The sequence below is a fragment of the Corvus hawaiiensis genome, chromosome 7, assembly GCF_020740725.1.
Source record: "Corvus hawaiiensis isolate bCorHaw1 chromosome 7, bCorHaw1.pri.cur, whole genome shotgun sequence".
Classification (NCBI taxonomy): Eukaryota; Metazoa; Chordata; class Aves; order Passeriformes; family Corvidae; genus Corvus; species Corvus hawaiiensis.
Genome location: NC_063219.1, coordinates 15939449 through 15966690, shown reverse-complemented (window position 1 = coordinate 15966690; position 27242 = coordinate 15939449). Strand labels below are relative to the sequence as shown.

Sequence of the window (27242 nt, the reverse complement as noted above, 5' to 3'; positions counted from 1 at the left end):
ACACTTGATAACATACCAGTTAAAAGTTATGCCTTTTGCATTTAAACTGGTGTGAGACTACAGGAGTACCACGAGTGGCTGGTAGGAGTGACTGAGACTGAGAAGCCTCAAGTACAAAATCCTCTATGATGATGTCACAACTGCCATTAAGCTCCTCCCTCTCTTTTCTTAGTATGAAGTCTCTCACCTGATGGACATCTGACTCTATGTTCTCACTTGCTCTGCTCCACTCAGCTTTAACCCCTTTTTCATCTTTCAGAAAGACGAAAAACACTGGGTTCTTACAGTCAGCCACTTGTGGAATATGCTAAATGTCCTGGAAAAATACATATTTCTGCTCTAAACACCTAATAATTGTACTCTATATTATATAGGACTTTTGTATTGCATATAATACTTGGAATTTTCTATAATTTCTGCTGTCCTATCATTCTGATTAAACAGAATTATCTAGCAGTCTAAATAAGGCTGAGACTGGGACAGTGACCAATTAAGTAGAATTCAAGCATGGCACAGCTAAATTAATCCTGCTAGTGTAAGAGAAATGGAGCTGGCATAATGTCTGACCCCCACTGCTGTGCAGGAAGAATTGTAATAAACACTGTGGCAGTCTCTGCCTCCAGCCAGCCATGAAATGCCAGGACCCTCTGAGGGCAGTGGACCAGGCTGCTGCCCCTCACCCTGGACTGCATTTCTGGGAAGAGCAAGCTCCCCCTCCCTATGGGCACGTTACCATGACCAGCCAGAGATGGAAATAGAGTGTGTTAAATGAACAAGGTAATCTGGCATTTGCAACATTGTCAATATTCAATAACAATAAATAGATTAGTAAGGTAAAGAGATTAAACAACCACCCATCTTGGCCCTCAGAAAATTTTGGGGGATTTGGGGTGTGTCAGTTAGGCACTGAAGAGCTCAGGGTTTATCACAGCCATTCAGATAAAGGCAGGCAGGAGTACATTGTGCAGTGCAGTGAACTCAGGGTATGTGTTGTTGTTGCTACTGGTTTTGCTCTCTCTGCTTTAACTTGGCAAAAGTGACAGGAGCCAGGCCTGGTTATGTATTTTTCAGCTGTTGGGTTTGTTTTCTTTACAAGAATCCAAGTGTTATTCAGCAAAATTTGTGTGAATTCCTCTGTAAAATAAATGGCTTCACCTAACTGGTCTGTTTGGGGTGACTCAAGTTTATCCCTCTCTTCTGCTTTTCTGTGCCCTTTCTGAAATCCTGCCTTAAAGCACAGTCCTTTATGAGAAGGAACAATGGCATATGACACATAAACATGATAGAAGTGGTGTCTTTCTTCCCTTGTGTTCAGGCTGACCTGTTGGCAAAATAACTGTAATGCAATATTTTTTTGTTAAAACTGGCAGGACTCATAAGACAATAGCCAAATTTCAGAATCGCTGAAAAATTCTGGTACTCAGTAATTTTGCATTTGCAGAAAATGTGTTAACTAGTGAAAGCAACTTCTTTCCTCTCTTCATCAGATTATACTCTTTTTTCATTAAGTCACATGGGTTTTCTGTTTTGTTTTTCACTTAAGTGTCAGAAAATTTAATTGAATTTTTTAAGTTCTTTATTTTTTATTGTTTGCTGGAGTGAGTGGGAGCCCTGAATCCCTTTCAGTCCAATGAAGTGTCCATGGAACACTAAAACTGTCACAAGACTCAATCTCTAGTCCCGTGCTGTAGGACTCTGTGGTGCCCCCAATGTACCACAGAAGCCCTGGAGGGTCTGTATTATCAACTACAGCACTGCTGCTTCCCACCAGCCCTGTTTGTTACTGCCTATGTATGCAGCAACAGTTTCAGGACGTGATCCAAGTGGTGAGGAAGCTTTGCTACATTTTGGAACTTTCTCTTTTGCATTTGTCCATCAACTTTCTTTTCCTCACCTTTCTGTGGTACAAAAAAGAGCGTTCAGCTGCTATGACCTGCACAGTACAGGGCTTATGAATTACCTTCCTGTTTACAGCAACTGCATCACTTGAGCATGTCTTGACCTAACAGGAATGGAGAGGAAAAACACAAAAGCCATATGCAAGCAGGACATCTCCAACCAACTGATGGCCGTGACTGTGAACCCCAGTAAAACAAATATCTGCTGAATCACATTGCAATTTTCATTGGCTGCATTGACATAAAGCTACAATTCTTTACCCTTACAGACAGACATGTTGACATGAAAGTTTTAAGCTGAGTTAGAGAGGAAAGCTGTTCATCTTCACTTCAGAATTAAATTATTTGAGGACTCTGTAATGAAGAATGCTGCTGGATGTTATGGAATTTCTCTGTATACTATGACAAACTTTGATTTCTAGGTTTGTCTACTTTTTTTTTTTTTTACTGTAAAACAAAATTTACAGAAAACAGTGACAAAAGACCGAAACCAGGACAACACGGGAAGGAAACACACCTTTCTAGAAGACATGTTCTCACATCAGCCATTTTAAAGAGAAAACAAAAAGACCAGGACAAAGCATCAAAATTTTGCAGAGAACAAGAGGACTGATCCTGGTGCTTCTGGAACTACCAAATAAGTTTAAAGACATGTCCAAAAGCTCCCAAACAGCCATGATTACCCCCAACTAATCTGCCATTTTCAAATTCAAGAAAATATTGCAGTAACCCACTGAGCTATTTAGATACTGATTCTTTCCACTTTCAACTCCTCACACAAATTTCATCACAGTTATAGGAGTATATAAAACCACTGCAAACCATGTAATCCAGTGGCACTTAATATTATAGCATTATGTTATCTAGAAAAATTAGCAAATACTAAATTAGCTAATTAAATCAAAACTTTACACTAAAGGATTTGGTTAAAAATAATGTGTGAGTTTATGGTTTCCTAGGGTTGCTACTTCTCCCTTTTACTTCTCTTTTGCTGTTTATTTGTAATCTCAGGGGCTTGAGTGCTAGAACTTTTGGGACAGGGAATGGGAAGGACATGATGCTGTGAGCCTACTAGAGGGAAAAGGTGATTTAAGTGATGTAGACTGTCGTGCAGAGATGGGCCAGCTCTCTGATGTGTACTCCAGGGAGATATAAAACAGATTCCACTATTAGGTCAGTTATCATTCCTTAGTCTGTGATTTACCAGGTATTGCCAATATCAAACATTCCTTCCTACTCTTAGCTCAACCCACTCCTTGCACTTACTCAGACCATGCTGAAAAATTCTCCTTTTCCCACTTAACACATTTCTGAATTAGCTCAAAAACTGCTTATGACCTAAGCATTTTAACACCGCAATTAAAATCACTGTCACCAATACTAGATGGGACTTCTTTAGCCTCCTGAATTGATTTTTTTCCAACAGATTAAAACCGTCCATTAGGGTAGATTTCATGTGCCAAACTGTCAGTCAGTTTCTGTCACTGTCACACACATCCTCCCACTGCCTGCCCTTCCTAGCGGCTGCTAAGTCACATTAACATGCTATCAGATCATCACTTTCAGATTTTCACATTTCAGCAGCTGCTACTCTCCTCTTGTTAGTGAGTCTGCAGAGAAAATCTTTCAGACAAAATGGAACTGAACCCTGTGGTTATTGTGACTGGAAGTATGCAGAACTGAAAGTGCCCGAGGGGGGCCTGCAGGTACCATGCACAGGTCTTTCAGAGGAGACATTTGTTATTCAGAATTGCTGCCTGTGGGGAGAAAAAAATGCTGGTCTCTACTCCATAGATGCAATAGTTGTTATTTTGTCACATTTTTATCATCAAAATTAAGCAGAGGCCAGTGTGAGAGACTCATTCAGCCTCACATCTTTTTCATCCCACCTTGATGAGGTCAGTCATCCCAGGCATACACTTTTGAGCCATGCAGCCCAGTGCACTGCCAAAAGTGTTGAGGACATATTCATCACTGATGTCTTTCCATAGAGATAATGCAAACTTGGGTCACATTCTGTAACACTTAATTCTTTAGAAGAGTTTCATAAGCATAAAATGAAAACAGTAAGTTTGTAATACAACTGTTGTTGTATTATCCTGAAGACGGGTCCGTTTGGTTGGCAGATGGACTTTTTGGTGTGTTGTTCTGCATGCCCCTATGTTGTTATATGACCTCAGCTGAGTGTCCTGAGCTGCCTGTGCCTCTTTCTGTTCACCATAAACAGAAAATAATGATATTTTTTTATCCCTGTAACTTTATTTACAATGATCTCTACTGAAGAAATTAAAGCATGTAAATCAGCAAGCATGATTACTAGTCCATATCCTTACATTCTGTTAAGAGTACCTAAGCTTGCCAAGCACAGATCAACTTCATAAGTAAATCTTTGGAACATTTTTATAGAACCAACTAAGCGTGAATAAAGGAATAAACATTGTAATTTTTAAATATTAAATAATTGTGTTACAATTACGTTCTAAGAAGTGCATGGTGAAGGATCTTACATTATAGTTAAATGTTTCTTCACAAATTCTGTGTTTCTTATAGCTTTCTCAGTAGGTCGATAACTTTCAGATCTTAAAATCCACTTAGAACACATCTTCTCTAATGAAAGAACCTCTCAGATACATCTGAGCACATTTACTGTCCATTTGCTACATCTACAATAATTGCAAACAGCAGCAGCCATCAACAGTATGTGTTGAAAAAAGCACAGGATGGAATAGTATCTTTATCACTGTGTTGAGTTGAACAAAGATTATCTGGTGATTGGGGCTTGGAATATTAATTAAACATCAAGACTTTCAAATTAGAATCCCAGATGTTTGATCATTATGGTAATTCCCTGTTAACAGCATCCCCTGAAAGGCCTGAGAAACATTCCTCTAATTCTCCAGTGGTGAAAGGTTGAAGACCCTTAGGCTATAGAGTATTGAGCTCCTCTGCATCAATTATACAAGACATGGCCTTTTTAGCAAAGTGGAGTCATCCTATTTACTGAGCCTTCTGAGAAGGAAGCTTTCAAACAGCTGCCTAGGTAGATAAACTCTTTCCTTACTAACACAGGCCTTTCCAAAAACAAAGCATGCTGTTCCTTGCACAAGCTGCTTGCTCTGAATCAAGTCTTAACAGCAACTATCTTTTCAGGGAGAGGTAGCTCCAGCATCTCCAGGAAAGCTTCCCTGTCAACAACACTGTCAGTGAGGATTAGTCTTTTCCTCTGGACTGTCTGGCACAGGAGTCAGACCATCTTCTCCAGCCCTTGCTAATGGAGCCCTTGCTCCTGATGAACGGCCTCCCAACTTGTGCTACATGAGTAATCTTTTCCTGAAAAGGTGAGAAGCTGGAGTGAGTTCAGATCATCCTCGGGAAATTATTTGGAACGTTGCTAGTTCCTTTCTGTATTCCTTGTGCATATGTAGTACTACATTTTATAGAGACAACTTCTCCTGAGCCTGAGAACTAAACTGGGAACAGTATCTGGTGTTTGCAGAGCCCATTGACAAGAATGCAGATGGTTCCTTTAACAGCACAAGCTCTGTTTGTCATAGTCAGCTCAGGAAGCGTGTTTGAAGATCTACACTAACAGCCAGCCTGTTTACTACCACGGCACAGTCCTCATACATGTGACCTCTCAATGCATTCAGCAATTTGTGACTTGTCATAAATTATCTAGCTAGGAACAATGATAGCACTTCTTTCACCTGGCAGTGATTTATCTCTGACATCTCTTCTCTCAGTATATGGTCCTACTAACATATGAATAAAACACAGCTTCACACATATGCCCAAAGCAGACTAAAGATTTTTCATCAAGCATGGAGTCAGAGAAGGCAGCCTGAGATCCAGACAGGATGGGACTAATCATCTGAAGTTCAAGGGCTCCACTAATTCACTTACGAGCTTAGTCAAACTTGGTTGATCTGAAAAGAATTTCAAGTGGAAGGGGGATGTAGTGCAGTATTTTCTATTCTTTACTAGATGTTCACTTTGCATAGTCTGATTAAGGATTTTCAGCCTTTGCAGGGTACAGCTTCAGAGCAGATATACTGGACCAGTTGAGGAAGACTCCCTCTCCCATTAAGTGACAAGGAACTTACGTGCTACCTCAGAAAGTGCTCTATAGAAGGCTATTTTTACTTAGCAAAAAACTCTTTTATAGCAGTCCTTAGGGTCCACATATGGGCTGTGGACCCAGATATTCCATTCCAAATGAATGGAAAATATAACTTCCACAACACTTGTATAATTCATCCCACAGCTGTTAATTAAAAAAACCCTTACTATCTGTTTACTAAAAAAACATAAATCTGTACTCAAAAGTATTTGCATTATTCACAAGGTTTCCTCTACAGGCTAATCAGGCACCCTGAAGGTCTCCATGCCATGCTCCAGGCAACTACAGACATTGCTGCAAGTAGCCTCTTTATGGCAGCAGATTTCTATAAATCTTTTCCTCACAGAGTGGTTCAAAAAACCAGATTCAGCCACAATCACACAGAGACAATATTGTTCATCACACTCTGGCCTCAACACCAGCTATTTACACTTACCCATTAGCTTCCCTAATGTATGTTTTACTGCAGTTCCATAATTCTGTTCAGGAAGTACTTAGACACGCTTCATTAGTCAAGTTGATGGAAGAAAAGAAGGTTAGGACAACCACAATCTCAACAAAATCCATGGAGTCTTGAACACTAACATCTCTGTTTGTCAGAGCACTGAGCATGCCCAGAGTTTCTTGCGTTTTCCTGGGCCTCCTATTAATATTGACTGCAATCTTACCCAAAATAGTTTTTAAATCTCTTGCTGAAAGTAGCTTTGTGTTTTCAATGCCTGTCAACAGTCCAGTAAAACTGGGTTAAATATATTGGTAATTTCTAGAGCACAACAAAGCACTAGGAATGAAGGGGAAACCGTGCCCTTTGATAGCACTGTACACCTCCTAAACAACATACCAAAAAGTTGATGTACCAGAATCAAACTGGTTAGTTATATATAACTGGAAATGGCAAACTTCCAGATAATAAGTTCTCCATTATTCCACACTGAAGGACCTTTCATGTCACTAGCTCAGGGCTGCTTGAACTCTGCAGGCTATAGCTAAGTGGCCTTGGGCACTCTGATGGTCTTCTGTTATTACTGACCACTGCAAATTAGCAGTTCTGTCCTTTTGACCAGCCAGTATTAGTTGGGCAAGACCAAAGGAAGCAATTGGCTATATAAAGCTTCTCATGAAGAAGGGACAATATTAATGGAATCCTCTCCTCAGCTGCCCCTTCCACCTGACTCTGTCAAGTCTTTGTCACAAAAGACGTACGGAAGCTTATTCTTAATATCCTCCTAATGAGAATATTCATTTGCAATTTAGCACTAAATTAGATTTTATCACTGTTCAGCACTGTTTTTCTGTCTTGTCTGACACCTCTTTGAGAAAAAAGATGTTGATTTGGATGATGGGATGAAAAGCAAGGCTGGCCCTGGATTCCAGTATATCATTCCCAGCTGTCAGTATCAGGTCATGTACAGCAAGACCAGTCTCAGCAGTGAAATGTAACGCTGCAATATTCCAGGTACTTGCTAGGAAATAACACAGCCTGTGGACAAAATATTCCCAAATGTCATTCACTTAACCTGAATTGAAGCTATAAATTCTTTTTAACAATTAGCACAAAACATTTCAATCAGGTAACTGTAACTCCAGACAATTTTAAGGTGTGGTTTATGAACTGAGATGCTTGATGCAGGTTTGGCTTTATTAACTATCTATTGGCAAACGAAGAGTCACTTTTGGCTTGCTTGGGCCTAATGCATGCAGTGATTGCCCAAATCTTTAGATCCACTGGGTCATTTAAATAATTGCCTACAGCATAGTCCCAAGAAGACTGCAATACTGAATCTTGTTTCATACAGTGGGGAACAAATAGCATTTCTAATAGCAAAGTACAACTTCCATGTTTCTGAAGAAATGTGACAGCACACACTACTTTGAATTGTTGATTCTGGCATTTAAAGCAGATGTCAGTATCAGTTACAATTAAATGTGCAAGAATGCACATTTCTAAACCAAACCTCTAAAGATAAGATGTGCAGCACAGAGACTTTTAGGTTATAAGATTTACTCTCATCCCCTAACCACCTACACCTCTTTAGACCTCCTGGGAGACCAGAACAGGAGCATCTAAAACAAACATTAAGACATAAAATATATGAATACAAGACAGCTATGCATTTTTACAGGTTGATAGAAATTAAAAGATGAAAGTAGGTAAGATCTTAGGGAGTGACCTATAAAAACATTCCACCTTAACATATCATACCTTCTGCTGCTAATTCTTTCCATCTTTCTTTGTTTGCTTGAATAATCTTCATCAAGTTGTCCTTGAAACTTCTCAGGTCTACAGTTGCTAGAGAATTTTCTGTGTGAGTCCCTCCATCACCTGTACTTCTAAACCCAGGTCGTCTTTGTGATTCAGCATTGCTTACTGCTCCCAAACTATTTTGGCTGCACGAGGGAAAAAAACCCAAACTATGAACACAGTCAGGCAATTTTAATAATACACAAACAGTTCATCTGAATCAAGTTGCTTAGGAACTAACCTGAAATAATAGTTTTTACCAGAGTGTACCTAAGATACAAGATGTCTTGCTGACCATTTTCCAGGGAATTCTTGAAAAAATGTGACAGCTGAAAATACATTACTTGTAATGCAATCTTGAAGGAAAGTTTACTCAGCCATTTTGGAGCAGTTTCTTAGCTGTGTTTTTGAACAGTGAATGGTATCTTTGGGTCTTACAGGAAAGACATCTGATCATTATTTTTTGACCCATTTAGAAAAAGGAAGACACGAAGTCTGACATGTATGAAGCATACTACAGGTAAGTTTGGCTTGAGCTGAAAATTCTCTTCAAGCTACAAACCTTCAAGTGTAGTCAAAGCAGAATTTAAGATAGTGGCTTTAAAATCCACTAAATAGAGACTGCAGCTACTTTACACCCAAGGTAAGTAGAAGTGAAATTATTCATACATGTATATGCATATACATGCAAAGGTGGAAAAAAAAGAATGAATGCTCTTTTTTCCTTAGAATTAAAAAATAAGACCTATTTCCAACCTTGTGTGAGTACTCATGTCTTACTAGGTTTTGTTTACTCAGCTTTGCTGCATGGTTTATCTCATTGCTACCACAGAGAGATATTAATATGCTTACAAATGGGTTTCCATTAATCAGAAAAGTATTGCAGTGAACATACCAACGAGAACTTCACAAGAAGAGTTAACTCTAACTTCCATGTGCTCCAGAGATGTTGAATGGGATGCAATGGAAAGAATAGGCTATAATTCTATTGTTTTCCAGGCACCATCTCATAGCATCCACTCAGTAATATGTGTGCAATTCTCTGGCTCAGACTTTTCTGTCATGCTATAGGCTCTCCACTCTCCTTGTAAGTGTGGCACTTGATTCCACACAAAGAAAAATCCCTTTATCCTCCATCTCACATGGATCATAAGCCTTTTTTCATTTACCACTCATTCATGAACATCAACTAAAAATGCAGCCTGAAGCTCCTAATCATTTGCAGCTGCTAATCACTCATCTGTGAAGAAGTGAGTGTGTAAACAAATTTGTCATCGGTAATACATTAGTTTAGCACTGTCCCCCAAAACACGAAGAACACCGTCATAAATACCTACTTCTAGTAACTTCTACTTGCTTCTAGTAACCAAAATATAAGAAAGAACTAGGTTCACCCTTTTGTTACTAAAACCTAAGTAAGGCCCAGAAAATGAAAAATTGTCTTGCAGAGTTATCATTTAGTAACCTCAGGGAAAGCTCAAATTACAGTTTTAAAATGAAATAAAAATATGATAACAGAGGCAGTATTTGTAAAGGCAGTATCTGATTATTCAACAATGCTTTCAGCAAGGAGTCACTCAGATTACACTGACATAGTTAGTTTGCTTTATAGGTACAGGAATTTCGATAACCTATTGCAAAGATTATATTTAAAAATTGTAGAAATCAGTATCATGGTTTATATATGTTTATTCTGATCATTATTGGGGTTTTGCCTTTTTATATGCACAACTGATCAGTCAATGGGGTAAAATAGCACATTGCAAATACAACGCAGCCCCACAGGGTGGCAACACTGCACAGCTGTTTGTTACCTCCCCAACTTCAAATAACTGAGATAACTCTGAGAATGACGCTAGTAGGATTATTATGCGAGCTTTTGTTAGTTCAATAACAAAGCAGTGTATTCATACCTGGGGGTCCCAAATGCAGGACTTTCAGATTTTGTCGCTTCCTCTATAAGAGGCATAACAATTTTCTCCATTGAATCAGTAAGAAGAGAAAATGTTGGTTCTACTATGAAATCAATGAAACCTAAAGAAGAAGAAGAGAGAAAATCAGGTTTTACATTTCTACAAGGTTCAAATCTAAAAATAAATACTTGCTATCAGGCTGATTTTCTAACTGTAGTCCCAATTCAATATACTGCATACTGCCAGTATAACCTCGAACAAAACAGCACAATTTAAACAAAAAACACCTGAAGCTGTATAGATATAAGTAGGTATTAATAATTGCAGCTTTTCATTTTTTTTCTTGTAAATTTTATGCACTGCAGAACACACCTACCATTTGAAATGAGTACTAATTATTGAATAGAAGGGAAGCTACTGTTGAGCCAGAGTGCTACAAGTCATGCTGTCTCTTTTACCATCCAGAGCTTCTTGCCAAGGAGTTAATATTTCAAATTGCTGTTTATTATTCTGTGGAGGTAAAGTGTTATTTCACAGTGTGTAGGAGGGTTCTGTCAAATCAGTGAAGAGAACAAGTAATATCCTTAGGAGACAGCATTCATCCCACAGTTCTGAGATGTCAGCTCTGAACAATGTCTTTTACACTCTAAAGTGCTCATCACGGTATGGAATGACACAGTGAGAGAATGAAGCATTATTCTCTACTGAGCACTTAACAGAAAAAAAATATGTTAAAACATGAGCTAGCAATGGATTTCCAGATGTCTTTATGCTCTAACCATGCAACACAGCATGAAGGTGAGCAACAGTGATTCAGTCTAGGATCCAGCTTCTCTCCTGCAGTCAGTATGATGCTCAAGCATATTTGCCTACAAACTCCCAGTGAAATGGAATAAAGGATATGCAGAGTGACAGAATGCAGTCAACCTTGTCAACCCACGGAGGCTTGACCCTCTGTAGTTTGACCTGACACACTGACAGGCTTAACTGCAGTCCAGAGATCTGATATATTAATTAGCTCTAAGTTGAGATCATCTACAAACTGGTACTTTCAGATTATAATAGAGACAGACCTGTGAGTTCTTGAGCAAGAGATAAGCAGTTTGAGGACATGATCTGCCAGACTCTAAAGTGTGTACAGTAGAAGCTGGATTAACCTTGGTTAATCCCTCTCCTACGCCTCCTTGGCATCACATATGGTGAAATTACATCACATTCTTTTGAGATCAGCACCATTCTGCTGTAAAAGCACATGAGCTTGGTGAATAGATAGGTGCACAGAAACACTTTCCATATAATGGAATTTTGAGCATTTAAAATTCCAAATGGGTATATGAAATGTCCTTGTGAATTTACACGCTCCTACACAGACAAGAAAAAGCAAAACACAGCTTGTCATTACCTATTTGAGACTGAGCTACCAAAGTGGACTTGCGGTCACAAAGAGGGGAAAATTGAAGACCTAAAGCAGCCTCCTTGTCTCCCTGCAAACAACAATGTTTAATATTATAAGCATATATTTGATAGAGGGACAGAGGGAAAAAAGAAATCTGAATATTCTTAGTATTTATTCAACGTAACACTTTATTAATTTATATTCCTAAACAAAAACATGACAGACAAATCTTCAAATCTTCAAATTTTGACTAAAAGTAAGAGGCTAAATTCTAACTTAGTTTTGGCAATTTTTATGTAAAGAAACCTACTGCAATCAAGTTCTCCTCAACAGCAAAGCATCTGCCAATGAGATTTAAAATATATTAAGTCCTTCACTATTCACAATTTAGTTCTGCTGATCCCAGATGTAATGGGACTAGAGACACTTAGACATGTTTGTAATAGTATGCCAAATGCTGAGTGTTTCCTTCTATTACATTGGTTCATCCAGCACATAAAAATCCTTCAATGGATTTACTCAGGTCAAGTGTATGAATTGACTTGAGCTTATTCTCACTAGAAGGCATTACTCTCTGCTGCTGAAGCCACAAAAAATAGAAATTCAGTTTCATTACAAGGACGATTTGTACAACCTAGCTCTGAAATTTTTTCAACAGTTAGCAGATTAGAAGAATCTTTTTTGTTGCAACAGTCTTAACAGACAGGAGGGTGTATCTCCATTTTCAGCATGGTAGACCAACTGATTTGCAAAACCTCAAAAAGAAAGTCTAGTGGAACAAAAAAACGCTGAAAAGACATCTTTCAAAGGAGGTTATAATTTGTGTTCCTGGACAAATCTGGCTGCCAGACACACTGACATTATAGATACAGGAAAACCTAGTCTTTTGCAAGCCAAATAAACCTATATATTTGTCATGGACAGTGCTGTTACATGATCACTCAGTGGAGAGCACTACATGAACATACCATTTTCCCAAGGAGAACTGGGAAAACAGAAACTGATGGATGAAGAGGGTAGTATCGACCTTCCTTAGTTTTTTTATCATGTATCATTGGAGTATATTTGGGAAAGGTGTAGAACCACAAAAGCAGTAAAACCAATCCAGCCACAGGAACAGATGCAGCTCGCAGATTACATTTCATGTGCAAGTGGAGAGCTTTATCACCATGGCCATTAAATTTTATATGCAAGTGTTAATAATTTGAACTCAGAGTATGGAAGACGAACATGAACACTTGCTACTAGGAGCAGTGGGAGTGGCATCTCCATGTAAACACAGGAGCCAGATTGTAATATCATATAAATTGGGCTAGTTCTAAATATTTCAGCATAGTTTAATACAGGATTTCTAAAGTAACATAAATGTTGCAATCTTCTCTTCATTAGGTATGAAAAAAGAGAGAATTCCACACTACTTAATGGATGAGTTTGAATTTCTATTTGTTTTCAAGTAGCTCTTTATGGCAATTATGAATTGCTTTGCAATCAATGTAATATTAATTAATTTATTATTGCATATTAATTAATTAAGTGTCACTTAAGTCTAAGACTACTGTAAATAGTAATAATGGACACAGCACTGCTATTTAAACCAGTCATTAGAATTTAATGAAATTTAAAAACAAGATACAGAACAAAACAGAAAAAAAAATTCTTTTTGCAGGCCCTCAGCTCACTTTTAACTATTTTAGTGTCTTTGGATCTATTCAGACTGAGAGTAGAGTGTTATAGGTGCTGTGATACTTCTTTGAGTGACTTGAACTATGTATTTCTTTACTTTTAAGGATTTGAGATGGGTGGCTGTATTTCTATTTTAAACAAGCAACTCAGATTTTCTTTGGTATTACAATATTCTGTAGTTGTTGCTTTTAAACTTAAAGTGTGGTTTGGCTTTTTTTCCTGAAGTTAACACTAGGTCATATTTTAACCATTAGCTGTAGTTAACAAAGACTTTGTCGAAGTGAATGTCCATTTTTTTGCTGGTGCTCACTACTTTGAAAGCTGCCTGTGAAAGCATTGGATTTGTATCAGGTGTTTCAGAATCTATTGCTTTTCCTGTAACATACTAGAAGTAGTTGAATTACTATCTTTAAAGAAAAGAAGAGGAGGAATTAAAGGGGTTTATATACATTTGGAGTACATCATCTTGGCTGGCACATATTTGGAAATCCCGGAGATCTCTATCACACAGGCTCAAAGCAACAGACCAGAGGATGCACAACAAGCCAGTGCATCTAGGAAGTAGGAGACCTTCTGTGTCTGCACTGCTCAGTGCATATGTGCTGCTACTTCACCACACTTTAAAAGTGCTGGAGCTACTCCACACACACTGTCCTTAGCAGTACATGGAAAGAATTCTGTTTCTGATGCACTCCTCTGCAGCCTGGAAGCTTTCACGTTTTATACTGCTGCATTGCACACATATATATATGTTTTTACTTGTTCTATTGTTAAATGCCTTCTCGAGTTTTTGAGCAGCTTCCTTGGGATCCAGTCACTTCTTCTAGTGAATGGATAAAGGAACAACTAAAACATTAGCTGGTCCTATGCATTCAGTGACCAGTGTGGTACTGTTTACTGCTAATGCTACCTTCACTTGGCTGGACACATTGCCTCACTGTCCCATGCACCCTGTCTAGTCTGCCTCTCTGTGTCTAAAATGATATTACAGTTGGTCATTTTATGACCTTTTTTCTTGGGTAATCTGCTCCTCCTTTTTGCTCTCAAGTTCAAAATCCTCAAAATTTCCATTGACAGAAGCAGATACAAACTCATGACTACCCATAATTTCCACAAAACTCAGTCCATTCATTATTTAGATAAAGGCACCATCTCTCCAGTCTGCCTCTCCATTGCAAAGCCCAGAATCAAGGATGCCCTGATGCTCCCTACCGAGAATTCTTATGAAGAATCTCCAGGAACTGAGCAGGAACCTTACAGGGCAGATGGGTCTAAGAACCTCATGGTTTAACATAGCCCTTGTTTTGTTCTCTGGTCCCTTTATCCAGTGTGACCAATCTGATTTGAAAATGTCAACATATAGAAAAACAAGACAATCAAGGTGAGCAAGACATACACTGTTCCCTGATCTGTATTAGCCCTTTTTAAAATCTGTGCATAACTCTAGAAATTGTCATACCTAAGCTGGATTTTGATTATGAATTGTACTTCAGTAACTGTTATGCTGTCAATGTGCATGGTTGCAAATATTGATTACAGAGAGAGTATTTTCTCTCCGGAGAAATGTTTTTTGCTTCACCTGCTCAGGTGAGTCAAAAAATGGCAGCAGTGACACCAACACCTACTGGGGTTTTCCTTGGAATTCAGTACTGCACAGAAATAAAAAGACTTTCACAAAGGTGTGTCTTCATTTTTGGTTTAGGATATATGGTCACAGCATTAACAGGATGGTACTGTCTAACCTATGGCTTTGGATCAGGCTGTTATGAAAGCAACACCTTCAGATCTATGTGGCATATGCATGGCAAATACCAGCAAGGAAAAGAAATAGAAGGGCTTTCTGAAATGTGGAATGGAGACAAATTTTTGCCTTCTTTGCTGAACATGTATTCTTCCTATTTTCTCTCATCCTACCCTTCTGGTGCTTCTTTATAATTCAAAGCATATATAAATCTCTGTCTACAGAATGAAAACAGCTTGACAAGTTATATTATAATTGGAAGGAAAAAACCCACTACAACACTCAGAATCTTGGTATCAGCTGAAACAGATAGAGAGCTATAACCACTTTGTCTTATTCACACACATAAAAGTTGAAATAATGTCAGCGATATGTATGAAGAACAAAGAATATATACTCCTGACTATGCTTGTCAATCACAACCAACAGCAACCCTGCTGGTAGACTTAAGAAAATATTTAATCGTGTAACCATTGCTTCTTGAATTAGATTTATTAAAGGATTTTAAAAATGGCACCTGTCGAAAAAATTCTTCCATCAGGGCCATGGTCCACCGGTAGTGCAGTTCCCAGGATTTTGCTGGATGGCTTATGTCTGCTGCATGTAGAATCAAAGACATGGCTTTGGCTTTGTCTACCCTGTCAATTCAAGGACATGCTCCAATTATCTCAAAACAAAAGCAACTATTTAAATTCTTTTCTTGAATATGAGCTTATTGAAAGACTACAGATAATGAACAGAATGGAAAATAACCTACCCCTGTGCCTGCTGTAGAGTGTGTCGCATTGTTTTAATTTGTTGAAAATGACCCGACATATCTGTAGACAAGACCATCTCAATGACCAAGCTACGCAACTCCCTAAGAATAATTAAAAGCAAAACGACTGATTAAAATTCATTTATTCTAGGTATGGTACATTTGTTTAAGCAGTATTTGTTAATTTATAACTTTCAAAACAACATCATGGGTTTTATTATGTTTTAAAAAGCATTTAAATAAATTATTAACAACTTGAACATTGTATCCTAAAGGGATTCTGTGAAAGCAGTGTACCTCAGAAAATGTACTCTGCAATCATTATTTCAGAGTCACACTGTTTTGTAAATCCTATTTCCTAGTGCATAAACTAATATTACATGCAGTTCTCTCACCCATTATAAGTAATTCCTTATTTTTTCCAGCGGTAGAGTATTCAAAAAACAAGTTGTTCTCTGGGCTTACCACCATACAACAGGGCACATTATTACTGCCCTCATATTAGTGAAGAGTGTGCGTAACACTAAACCTAGGAAGAAGGCTGTGGAAACACTCAGGAGAGTGAGAGGAAACACTCAGAAGAGCAAGAGGTATTGCATCTGAAATACTAACATTATATCAATATAAGATCATTATGACAAACAATCTTTCATTCCAAAAATATTGTAATATCTATTTTATGAATCAGAACAAGTTTGGGATTAATATTTCATCTCTGTCTTGGTATTATGGTCAGAGATGTTGGCTTGTCCATCAGCTTTCTATTAAATCAATATGAAACTAATAAAACATGAATCATGTAAAAAGTGTATTAATTCTGGTTGTGAATATGAAATTAAATTAATTTTGTCAACAATAATTACTGACTTAGAAAATTCTATCTCCTTGATGTAGAAGGATATAGGCCGTGTAGGAGTCCAGTGGGTCTTTATTTACATGTTTTTTAAATGGCCTAGGAGGACAAGTCCTGCTTATACATATATGGGGAACAATTCACCTCATTAAACCTTTCATCAGGTACCATATTACCTTCAGGAGCACACCCCCAATCTTAAGGATGTCCAAGTATCAAATACAACAGTAAAATCCTACTTTAGTCATTCTCACTGATCTTTCATATTGTACTCATACGTTTGATTTAGGTAAATCAAAAAACATGCAGGTTCTTTCAAAGGACTATACTTTAAAAAGGTAATTTGCAGTTTTCTTTAGGGCTGTTAGAATACTTTGTTATTAAGACTATCAAGACTGCTTTTGATCCCAATTAATTACATATTTAAGCAGATATTTGTCACTGATTTTTATGTATTTATTCCCAATTTGCTTTAATGTAACTGGATAAAGACTCGATGCTCTCACTTCTACTCAATAATATGCAGCCATAGCAACTTGTGTTTAGAAAATGCCTTACCTTATCTGATCTCATAATAAGATACTAATTATTTTGCATCCCAACTGTTCCTCCTCCACATTGCTTTGAAAGTGTACCCTTCAAAAACAGTCAAACCCATTAAAAAAATAAAAGCAAAACAAAAGAAAAAAACCAGCTAACACTACAAGAAAAATGAGGGATCTGCATTGTTAGACCCTGTTGTTTTTAAGACTGAGATAATTATCACTTCTCTTTTGTACAGGAGATTTTCTTAGGAACTTTCAATGTCTGAACTTTTTAGAGTAATCAGAAATAAGTTCACCCCTACTCACAAGACATCTCACCCCTTCTACACAAGACACACACACAGAGAAGCAAAACCACACTTTCAGTTTATTCATATCGTCACGGCAGCAGAAAAAACCCTAATTCTTACCTCCAACACCTGAATAAGGATCAAATAGTCTAGCACTGTGCTGTCACACACTTCTGAAGATTTCAGGCCACTAAAAATCTGCTTTACAGCAAAAGAGAGTTTCCTGCAGTTGTTAACTACCTGCGCCTGTATCCACCATAATTAGAGGGATAGAAAATTGAGATCTGATGGGGAAATGGTAGATAAAGCTCTACGAGAGCTAGAAATACTTCATCTGCTGTCATTGCACAGAAGGTTACTCTTGGACTGATCCCATTACCAAATTGCTTCCCAGGGAAAAAAGACTGTCTCAACTTCCATATTGTAGGAGACCTCAGCTGGTCTCTTAGGTAACTCCTGGACAGAAATCCCTCCCAATCTTCATTAAGCAGTCCACAACTACAAACATCAGGATAATACAGATACCTGCTGCCATGGCAAAAAGACACATAGATGTTGTCCTGCTATGAAGGGAAGTGGTAACAGAATTCACGTACAGCATATGGCAATCTTTCAGGCCCAAAACCAGAAGATTACTGAGTTTGAGTCTACCATCTCCACTTAAGTAAACTGTCATGTTCTGTGCTGGCATCCTTTCTTAACCCTCCTCATAGCCATAAGTCCTATGGATAGGATACTGTAAAACAACACAGATGCAAGACTATGTGAAAAAATTACATGAACAATGCTGTAATAAAGAGACAAGGAGTGGCAACGTGAATTTCTCTGAAAAGTAGTTAACCAATAAATAGAAACCAGATTTACCTGGATTTGTCAATGACAAAGACATTTAGTCAGCTGGAAACTAATCAAAAAATTCAGGAAGAGATTAAGATGAGCAAAAGCAAGGTGGGAACTGAAGACATAAGCCTCGTCTTCAAATTATAGGAATCCTCAGCCAGAAGAATCCCAAGGGACTTTGTGAAAGAATGTTGTTCATTATGCATTACATAGAATACATGCTGGTTTGTTCATCTTTTTTTTATAATCAGGCAATATATCACTGTATGCCTTATGACTGGGATGGTTTGAGACATTAATACTGCCCCACCACCTATAACAATATTACACATGGGGTGCTGGAACACTGGAAATCTGGTAAAGCAAAGGAGAAAAGGGGACAAATGAGGATCCCTCTTTAGTTATTTAAGAGCACTAAGTGAGAGAAACAAGATAATATCAAAGACCAGAATGTATTTTCAGAGCTGAGAAAAGACTGAAAAATTACTATGAATGTTGCATGCATTATCCACAAAGGACATCATCCTCAGAACGCTGGCAGTGTTCCCCAGCTCAGACCAGAAGCCTAAGTTTTAGACTTAATTGAAGCTGGAAGTTTATTAGCACATTTATCTTCCTAATGTTAACATGTAGAAGAGAAAATGGAATACCATAAAGTAATTTCAGTCACGTTGCTTCATCTTGCTAGAATTAGCAGAACCTCAGTTTTAATAGTCAGCAGTGTTAAATTTTTGAAAAATGAAATTTCTGCAACTAAAGAAAATAGATACGACAGAAGTAAAGAAATGAATCAGTGCCAGGAAGTATATTAAAAGTTGAACAGATTATCATTTCAATGTACTGCCAACTTGATTCAGTGCAACCTTCAAAACTGTTAGTTTACCAGCATGAGTTTCAGTATAGATCCAAGAAACTCACTCAAATAAGAGCTTCTGGTAAGTGGCTACCAGATCCATCATTGCACCAATGAAATGACAGGGTAACAGGAATTTCTGGATATTAGGAATGAAGACCAGGAAACTGTAATTTCCATGACTGACCCTCTAAATTGAACTATCACATTGAAACAGGTTGTGCAGGTTGGCACAGACCAGCACTTTGGAATTTACTGCTGGCTTCAAAGTACAGACTACAATTGCTGAGCTAATAAAAAAACATGGAACTGAATGTCCTAGTTTAGACTCTTGAGCCTATTAGTCCATTCATAAATTTCTTCTACATTGTACTGAATATGCCCAAAAAGAGATGATAAATTCTACTTTTCTCTTGTTGCCAAATCTCACCAGCTTCAAACTGGCTGCATATACTAGAATCTGTGTAGCCACTCTATACAAACAAAATTTGCAAAACTAAACATCTTCTAGGAAAACATAATTGGGTTACACTGAGAAGAGATTGAAAAGGAAGTGAAAACAGAGCCAGCATGTGATTGAGCAAGTTCCAAAAGAACGTGGTAATTTATCACAGGTTCAAAAACCACAGAGAAATAAAATGCAACAAAAGTTAGAGAAAACAGTCCACAACTGAACTGGACAAAGAACTGTGGGAAGACCTGCCCAAAAAATCTAGGCAGAGAAGTGTGTGCTTCAGAAATGTGAAGAGAGCCTATCACATTCCCCCCTTTATTTTGTTTGCAGTCCACCAGAGCAGTACATACGAACATCACAACCTGGAAACGACAGGCTCCTCTTTCCATTGGCAAATATTTGGTTTTCATTGTATTACTCTTTTCCTCAGTGCCATAACGAAAGGGAATGACTGGGATAAACTGTACTAGCTGGCAGCCAGATTTCTATCAGCTGGAGCCACTGTATCTTGCTGCAGGTATTCCTAAACTATACTGATTTATGGTGGTCTCCAGTAATGAAGAAGCCAGGACTGGGGACACACGTAAGTGTTTTCAAGCCATCTGTGGAACACTCCTGAACTGAAATTCATCTGCCCCTTTCTACTTGGAAGCATTCTCTGGTAGGATGAAATATGAAACAACTCCACTTCAAAAAAAATGTACTCAAGGCAACATGTCTGAAGATTTGAAAATACTTTTCCCTCTAAAATTATGAATATGAATATGACTTTCTGATGGCATTGTACGGGCACAATCATTTTCTCCATGCTCAATAGTTAGGACAAGCAAAAATAGGGTCACAGAGGCCTATCAGCCCCAAAACTATCAGGCCCCAAATAGTTTCAAGAGAAGCACGGCTGGCTCATGTTGGCATTGAAAATCTAGGTGTGTAGGCAGTTATCAATGAAGTTTCCTACTTACTTCTGGTGAAATTTCTATAGAACTAAATGTACAACACAAACCTTCTGATAACTAAATCCAAATGAGTATCCTCTGAAAAGAATTATTTTAAGAGAACTAAAAAGTGTATGCTTCCTCTCTCATTTTGTATTAAATAAAAAAATTATAAATGTTTTTAATATTTTTTTAAAACATGTACAGAATAATAATTAAATGAAACCTGGAAGGGCCAGCAGACATACATTGAATAAATGCTTTATTTAGGGGTGTTCTCACTATGTAAATAAGTAAAATCTTATAATCTAGCACATAAAACAGTCCTTCACCTGTAAATATACACCACAGCAAAATTTGATCTGGTATTCACATATTCCTTCATAAATGTATAGTTTTGTGAAAATACAAGTAAAGCAGTGTTTAGCTTTGTTACTCCTGGTACCATCATTCACAGTGGGAGACTTTCCTGGAAGCAGAACATATCTCTCTGAACTTCACAGTCCACTTGTCTGCAAGTGGTTTTTTAAGGTCGCTGAATAATATCTATGTTTACAGAAACACACAGAAAACTCAAATTTTAAATGCAACATGTATCCATCAACAATATACAAAGATAACATTTCCTTTTTAATAATGGAGAGAGTCTTAATCCAACACCTGAATTTTAGCCTTACGGGTCTTATTATTTGTGATATATCAATTGCTTTCAGCTGTCCAAATTTTCTTCAGGTATTACACTAAAATTAAGAAGAAAAAGAAATTTCTGTAGTGCTTCTGGGCCTTTATTATTTTTGGACTGTCCAGACAATTCATTTTCTAATGCTTAACCAAGACGTGACTCTGCTGAAATCCCAGGGGCAGTAGAGCTCAAGCTGGCAGCAGAGTGTGACCCTTCATTGTGTTTTCAACCCACTGGTTATGTTGGACAAAGGCAACCTAGCTCAGGCAGCATTGTGGTTTTCCTAAAGGGCTATCTCATCTGAGGCATTGTCCACACGCTCCAGCACTGTGCTTCATAAATGAACAACCTCACTTGGAAAATTATATGGAGTCTCCCAAACAGTACTTAACAACACAGCAGCCTTCCCTAGGCTCTAATATCCACTACTGTTTCCAGTGTCAACTTCCTGTAATTTGAAATCTTAAAATAGACTCCACAGGGAAGGCCTGGTGGTTTTTATTATTTTTAAATACTGGGAGTATTTCTGAATGTCACAGCAAGTCTTACCTCCAGTCATCTTTGTTTAGATTTGCAAGGATGTTCATCTCTTCTTCCTGCATGAGTCTATAAGCAGCACTTACATGATGATTTTCAAGAACAGAACGATCATTGTACAGTATAGCAACATCTGACCTAGTGTGGAGGACAAAAGGCAGATTTTGTAAAAGTGTTCCAATGATGACTCTGAGAAAGGTAGGAATATGCATTCTCCATGAGAAATATTGACTATAGATACATATATAGAGATAGATACAGATATATCAAACTATGTGCATTTGTCCCTATTGTAACAAATACTGATAAATTTTCCATCTTAAATGCATAAAAAATTATCATTATGCCAAATTTCCCACTGTTTGTGGGAAAGTCATATTTTCAAATGTGTGATGTTTTATTGATATGACCTAACTGTGGCAAAAATCTGTGAGATATTTGAGCTTTTTGACTGTAGATAGGATAATAGAGCATCAGACATGCTCTAATTAGGTTACAAGAGTACACTAACATAATACAACCATTTAAAATGCAATATGTTCACCAACAGCAGGGCTCCACACATAGCATGGGTATTAAGAAGTTACTCCCCCTGCTCTGAGGGAAGTGCTTTGGCCCATGCTACTCATTATCAGAAGATGCTGTAAATAATAAAGTATTAAAAAGTTTCCATTTCATATGTTTTAAACAGCCACCATCTTTTCTCAGAAAAACACAGAAACCTTGAGCCTCATTACAATGGGATGGTAGAGATGCTAAGCTGCAATTTGATTGCACTCAAGTGCTTACTAAAGAAAGACCCATAACATAATGTTAGCACACTTAACAGTATCCTTTCCTTCCTAATCAAAGACTAATGTACAATTCCAAAATTACACTGAGATATTCACAAATTTTGATGTGGCATGGATTTATCATACTTAGCTTCAAACACCATTAATTCTTGGGGAATTTGTTTCCTCAAGACCTGATCTGACCTGCTAGGCAACCCCAGGAGTCCCCTCTCTGCTACAATTCTGTTCTGACAAAACTATTCCTGAATATTTCAATTTGGTCCACTGACAAGTCTGTACTAGAAGAAAGGTGTGTTGATTTAGCAGTGCAGCTTACTCTGACATAAATAAACTAAATTCAACCCCTTGCTCTGTTGAGCAACAGTACATATTGTCATGTATGGTACCAAGGAACCTAAATAATTTAAATAGGATTGGGAATGTTAGAGGAACGAACCATAACCACCCTAAATAATCAATATGTTTACAACCATAATCTAACTAAAATCATGGGAAAATCTGTTATGACAATCACATATGTTTATGAAGCACACTTTGATCAACATAGCTACTTATGACTAGGCTTAAGCAGTGCTAAGATTTCCTATGATTTTGGCAGCCATTCATTCCATCAGTTTTCCTCAGGCAAAAGAAGCTTGGAATCACAGTCTGGGATGGCACATCAGGGCCAAGTTACATGAGGAGAGAAGAATGAGCTACATCACATAACAAATACCTGTTTGCAAATATGCCTGAGTAAAATTTAAAACTATCAGCTTAATTAGTTTTCCACTCTTGCAATACTTCAGAGCAAAATATTAAGGACAAAAATAGAAAACTAATATAAACTTGGAACTACAAACTGAAGTTTATTTTTAGCCAGACTATGCTGAGGAAGAAAAGAATTGTGTCCTTATTTCAGCTGCAAATCTAGCATTTTTTCATTATTGAAGGCCACATCTTGGAGAACAACTATGTTATAGATTAAATTTAAATGTAACCATTGAACCATTGGGGAATTTATCCATATAGGTGAGTGTGAGGACAATTCTGTTCAAAGTAATAATATTTCTAGCACTGAGCTGTTTTGTTAGAATATGCCAGTGCTATGCTGATTGTTTTTTTAAAGAGCAGCTAAAGCTAACTCCTCATCTGAGGATACTAAAAACAAAGTATAGCTTAGTGTAAGATAAAACTAAGGTTGTTTGTACTAGGTTAAGTATCAAATGTACCATTTTTCACTCAGTAATAGATTGGTCAGGGATTTTCCTTTGATAAGCTGAAAATATTTTAAGGGAGAGAAGTATATGCTCTTCTACGGGACCAGCAGCTAGAGTGATATGCTACACCTGCAGGAGAATGCAGTTAGCCTAACTTTCAAACTGGACTCCTTTCTGGATTTCCTTTTTGTATCTGCTTTCAAAACATGCTGGGAAAGGGCTCGTGCTAGGTATTTCTAAAGCCGTACTTGAAAGTTTCTCCCTCTGCACCAAGACCCTCTAAATTTAATACAAAAAGTGAAACAAAATGTAAGCACATTGCTGTAAGTGACAAGGCATTTTTATGGGGATACAGTGGAAGAAGTTTTTGAGTCAGTAGTATCAGAATTTAAGTGAGCAGAGGGGTGAGGGGGTTTCAAGTCCATCCTCTGCATGTTCTGGATCTTTTTGAACTTTCTCTTGCTATATCAGCCCCAAAACGGAATTATTTCAGACATTATGGAGCTATCTCATTACTTTTCTACAGTTTTTGATCATGTGAGTGATCCCATTAACTGTACAGAAGTCAAGGAAGCAATTTGTAAAATCAGGATTGACATGGCTACCCTCCTGGCTTTAGTAATAAGAGTTATGAAACAGTTCAGCAAGGATCTCAATGAACTGCAAACTCCAGATGTGACTCTTAGGAGACCACTTCACTTACCTTGTCTGAATATGAAAATTGTTCGTGGTCCCAGTATGTTCATAATCATGGACGGCAGCTGCAAAGATCATTGCTAAAATTTCCAGTTCTGTGAGCCAGTGCTGGTAAATGAAAAACAAATCATAGTCACATTTTTGATAATAGCTGAAGTCAGATTAAACCCTACAGTGCTGAATATATTTTGCATTACCTTCAACTTACATAAACTTTCCTCTTGTCTTACTCCAGATAGCTGTATATCCAAAGCACTTGTCTATTATACAATTAAACAAGTCTTTGTACTTACAATTTCTCTGAGAGCAAGTTAACATCCTTATGGTCACTAGCAAAGTAAATATTGGCAGCCAAAAATATATGAAGTTATCAAAAGAATTACACAGTTTACTCTGCAACTACTTTGAGTATCTAATCTGTTAGCCACCCATGGCACTTGCCAAATTACAGTATATTAATCTAAAAAAACCTAATATGAAGTTTAGGTTATAATTTTTCTTTTAGTAAACTATAGATACAGTTAATAATAAATTGAAGGTACAAAATTAGCATTATCTATATTTTAGTGTACATAGCACTAAAATTAAGCCCGTGGGAGATTTTTCTCTTCTAAATTTTATCATACTTTGTACTGATGCAAAAAAAAAAAAAAAAAAAAAAAGTGCACAAGGCTAGTATAAAGTTACACAGAACAAAAGGTAATGTAGGTCATGTATACAAAATAATGCAGACCCTGAGTTTTGAGCCCTTTCATAACTCTTGCTAAATGAAGCTGTTCAGTATTGCTCAGTTTGTAAAATAACCTCTATTATCTTCTTTCAAGTTCTCTTTCTTGAATGATAAAAAGTCCTTGAGGAGAAAATTTACTCCATCTAAAGATGGGGGTAGAAAAATCATATGATAATTAACCCCCACAATCATAGGACTGATTCAGTCAAGTGCCAGTCAAGCATTTCCTCACATATTTCAGATGTTTCTGGCATACAAGTAAGCTTCTGTACTAAAGGATCAAAGAATGATCTCAACTTCATGCATCTGAATATGCACATACGTGTGCAAGAATGGATATGAAATGTATAAGCTGTCAGATGTAGTACAAGTTGCCAATAGTTGTTATTCTTTCAAAGAAGAAGAAAGGAAACAGTCAAGATTCATAAGCAATGTGAGAATAATTAAGTAGGTCATTCAGTGACAAAATAAGGCTGCTGAGGAACAAGTACTGGCTGTTGGAGAAGCAGTATAGGTCTAGAAAGGTCACAGACAGACGAATGAGAATGTACTGTAAGCAGTTCTAAAAATGGAAACAATGACCTTCATCATATTGTGTGTCACAAGAAACCAGGCCATGACCAGTCCTGGCTTTCACAATGTTTTCAACATACCAAATAGAACAGAAACACAGAAATTATTAGTAATGAAAGTTGAACATAAACTTTTCTTTAAGATGACTTTTCAAAGGTCAGCTTTTGTAGCAAATAAAATAATTTCTAGACAATGCATTCACAGGCAGAAGAACATTCCTCACAAACAATATCCATGGGCTATGCAGAGACTTCATACATTCATACATAGAAGAGCAAGTATTCCACACACACTAGCTGTACAGTCAAAATTGGGATCAGTAATCAAACCAGAGAACTCCTTCAGCTAAAGAATTTATAAGGAAGTAGAAAAAAACTCTTAGAGAGACAGTTAATAAGTGTGTTTCTGAAAGGGAGAGGGAAAAATGAGTATCTGGGGGTCTGCAAGACTGAGAAGAGCTGAAACCTCCTTCCCTCCTGAAAGATACTACATCTCGTATTTGTAATAGATAACATAAATTGCAACTTCTATTGAAGTACTTTGTGTTGCTTACATGTAAATAGATACATTTCAACTTACAAGTTCGAATAGTTGAAATAGTTGAATAATAATAATTGAATAATAGTTGAATAATAATAGTTGAAACTACTTTTTTGTTAGTGATGATGGATTAAAAACTGAGTAAGAAATGGAGTCTCACAATGCAATTATTGGCAGTAAAGACATTTTTTCCTTTTCTTTGTGCAATACAGGTACGTGGGAGGAGAAAAGGGATGGTGGGAAGATGATCGATGACTCAAAAGTTCTTTACAAGATGTATTCCCTGGGACTTGGATTCTTAAACCTTTATAAAGATGAAAACTTCATAAACGTAACCTTGAGTTATACATTTCAGTTACATCATCTGGGATTTAATCTCTTGGGAGGATTAATAGACTGTCTGCCATCTGTGATATCTAATATTCTAACATTGATTTGAGGTGGCCGGATCTTCTTTCTTAAGATAGACAGCAACTTTTGAAAAATATAATGATTATTTTATTTCTTTAACAGCAGCTCTGAATATGTGTTATTCTTCACCAAAATCTCTCTAGGGGCTTGTGGAGAAGCATAAGCTCTGATTAGCCAAATTTTTTTGGCAAATGTGGAAATACGGGTGTTTTCCAGCTTCCTGTAAAAGGTACAAAACATATGACCTCAACAACAGGAACCATGCAAAAGATTTCCTAAACCCCAGGTATTGGAAACATTTGCTTCAGTATGTGTTTCAGAAATAAACAAGGAAGATAGCAACCCTTTGCAAGATTTGGAATCAATATCAGGTCCTTAAGAGACAATGAAAGCACAAAAACTTCAAAGTGCAAACCAATCTGCAAAAAAAAACCCCACAGGAATTTGATCTACAATTTCATCAGATTTACTCTAATCCAAGTATTTATCAGAGATACAGGAGAGTTAAAAAATAAAAGTATTACAATGGACATGCTCTGAAAACTATTGGCTTGAGAAGC

At 37.3% G+C, this 27242-nt stretch overlaps 1 protein-coding gene across 6 annotated transcripts in view; it reads right to left on the bottom strand.

The window, feature by feature from the left end:
* Positions 1-27242, bottom strand: part of PDE1A (phosphodiesterase 1A) — a 179370-nt gene that overhangs the window by 11204 nt on the left and 140924 nt on the right. For all 6 annotated transcript variants that reach the window (XM_048309070.1, XM_048309071.1, XM_048309069.1 and 3 more), the window contains 7 exons: positions 24436-24536; positions 21752-21877; positions 15751-15852; positions 15511-15631; positions 11576-11657; positions 10174-10294; positions 8222-8406 (listed from right to left, as the gene is read on the bottom strand). In XM_048309070.1, coding sequence (XP_048165027.1) covers positions 8222-8406; positions 10174-10294; positions 11576-11657; positions 15511-15631; positions 15751-15852; positions 21752-21877; positions 24436-24536 — 838 coding nt within the window. The remainder of the gene's footprint in view (positions 1-8221; positions 8407-10173; positions 10295-11575; positions 11658-15510; positions 15632-15750; positions 15853-21751; positions 21878-24435; positions 24537-27242) is intronic.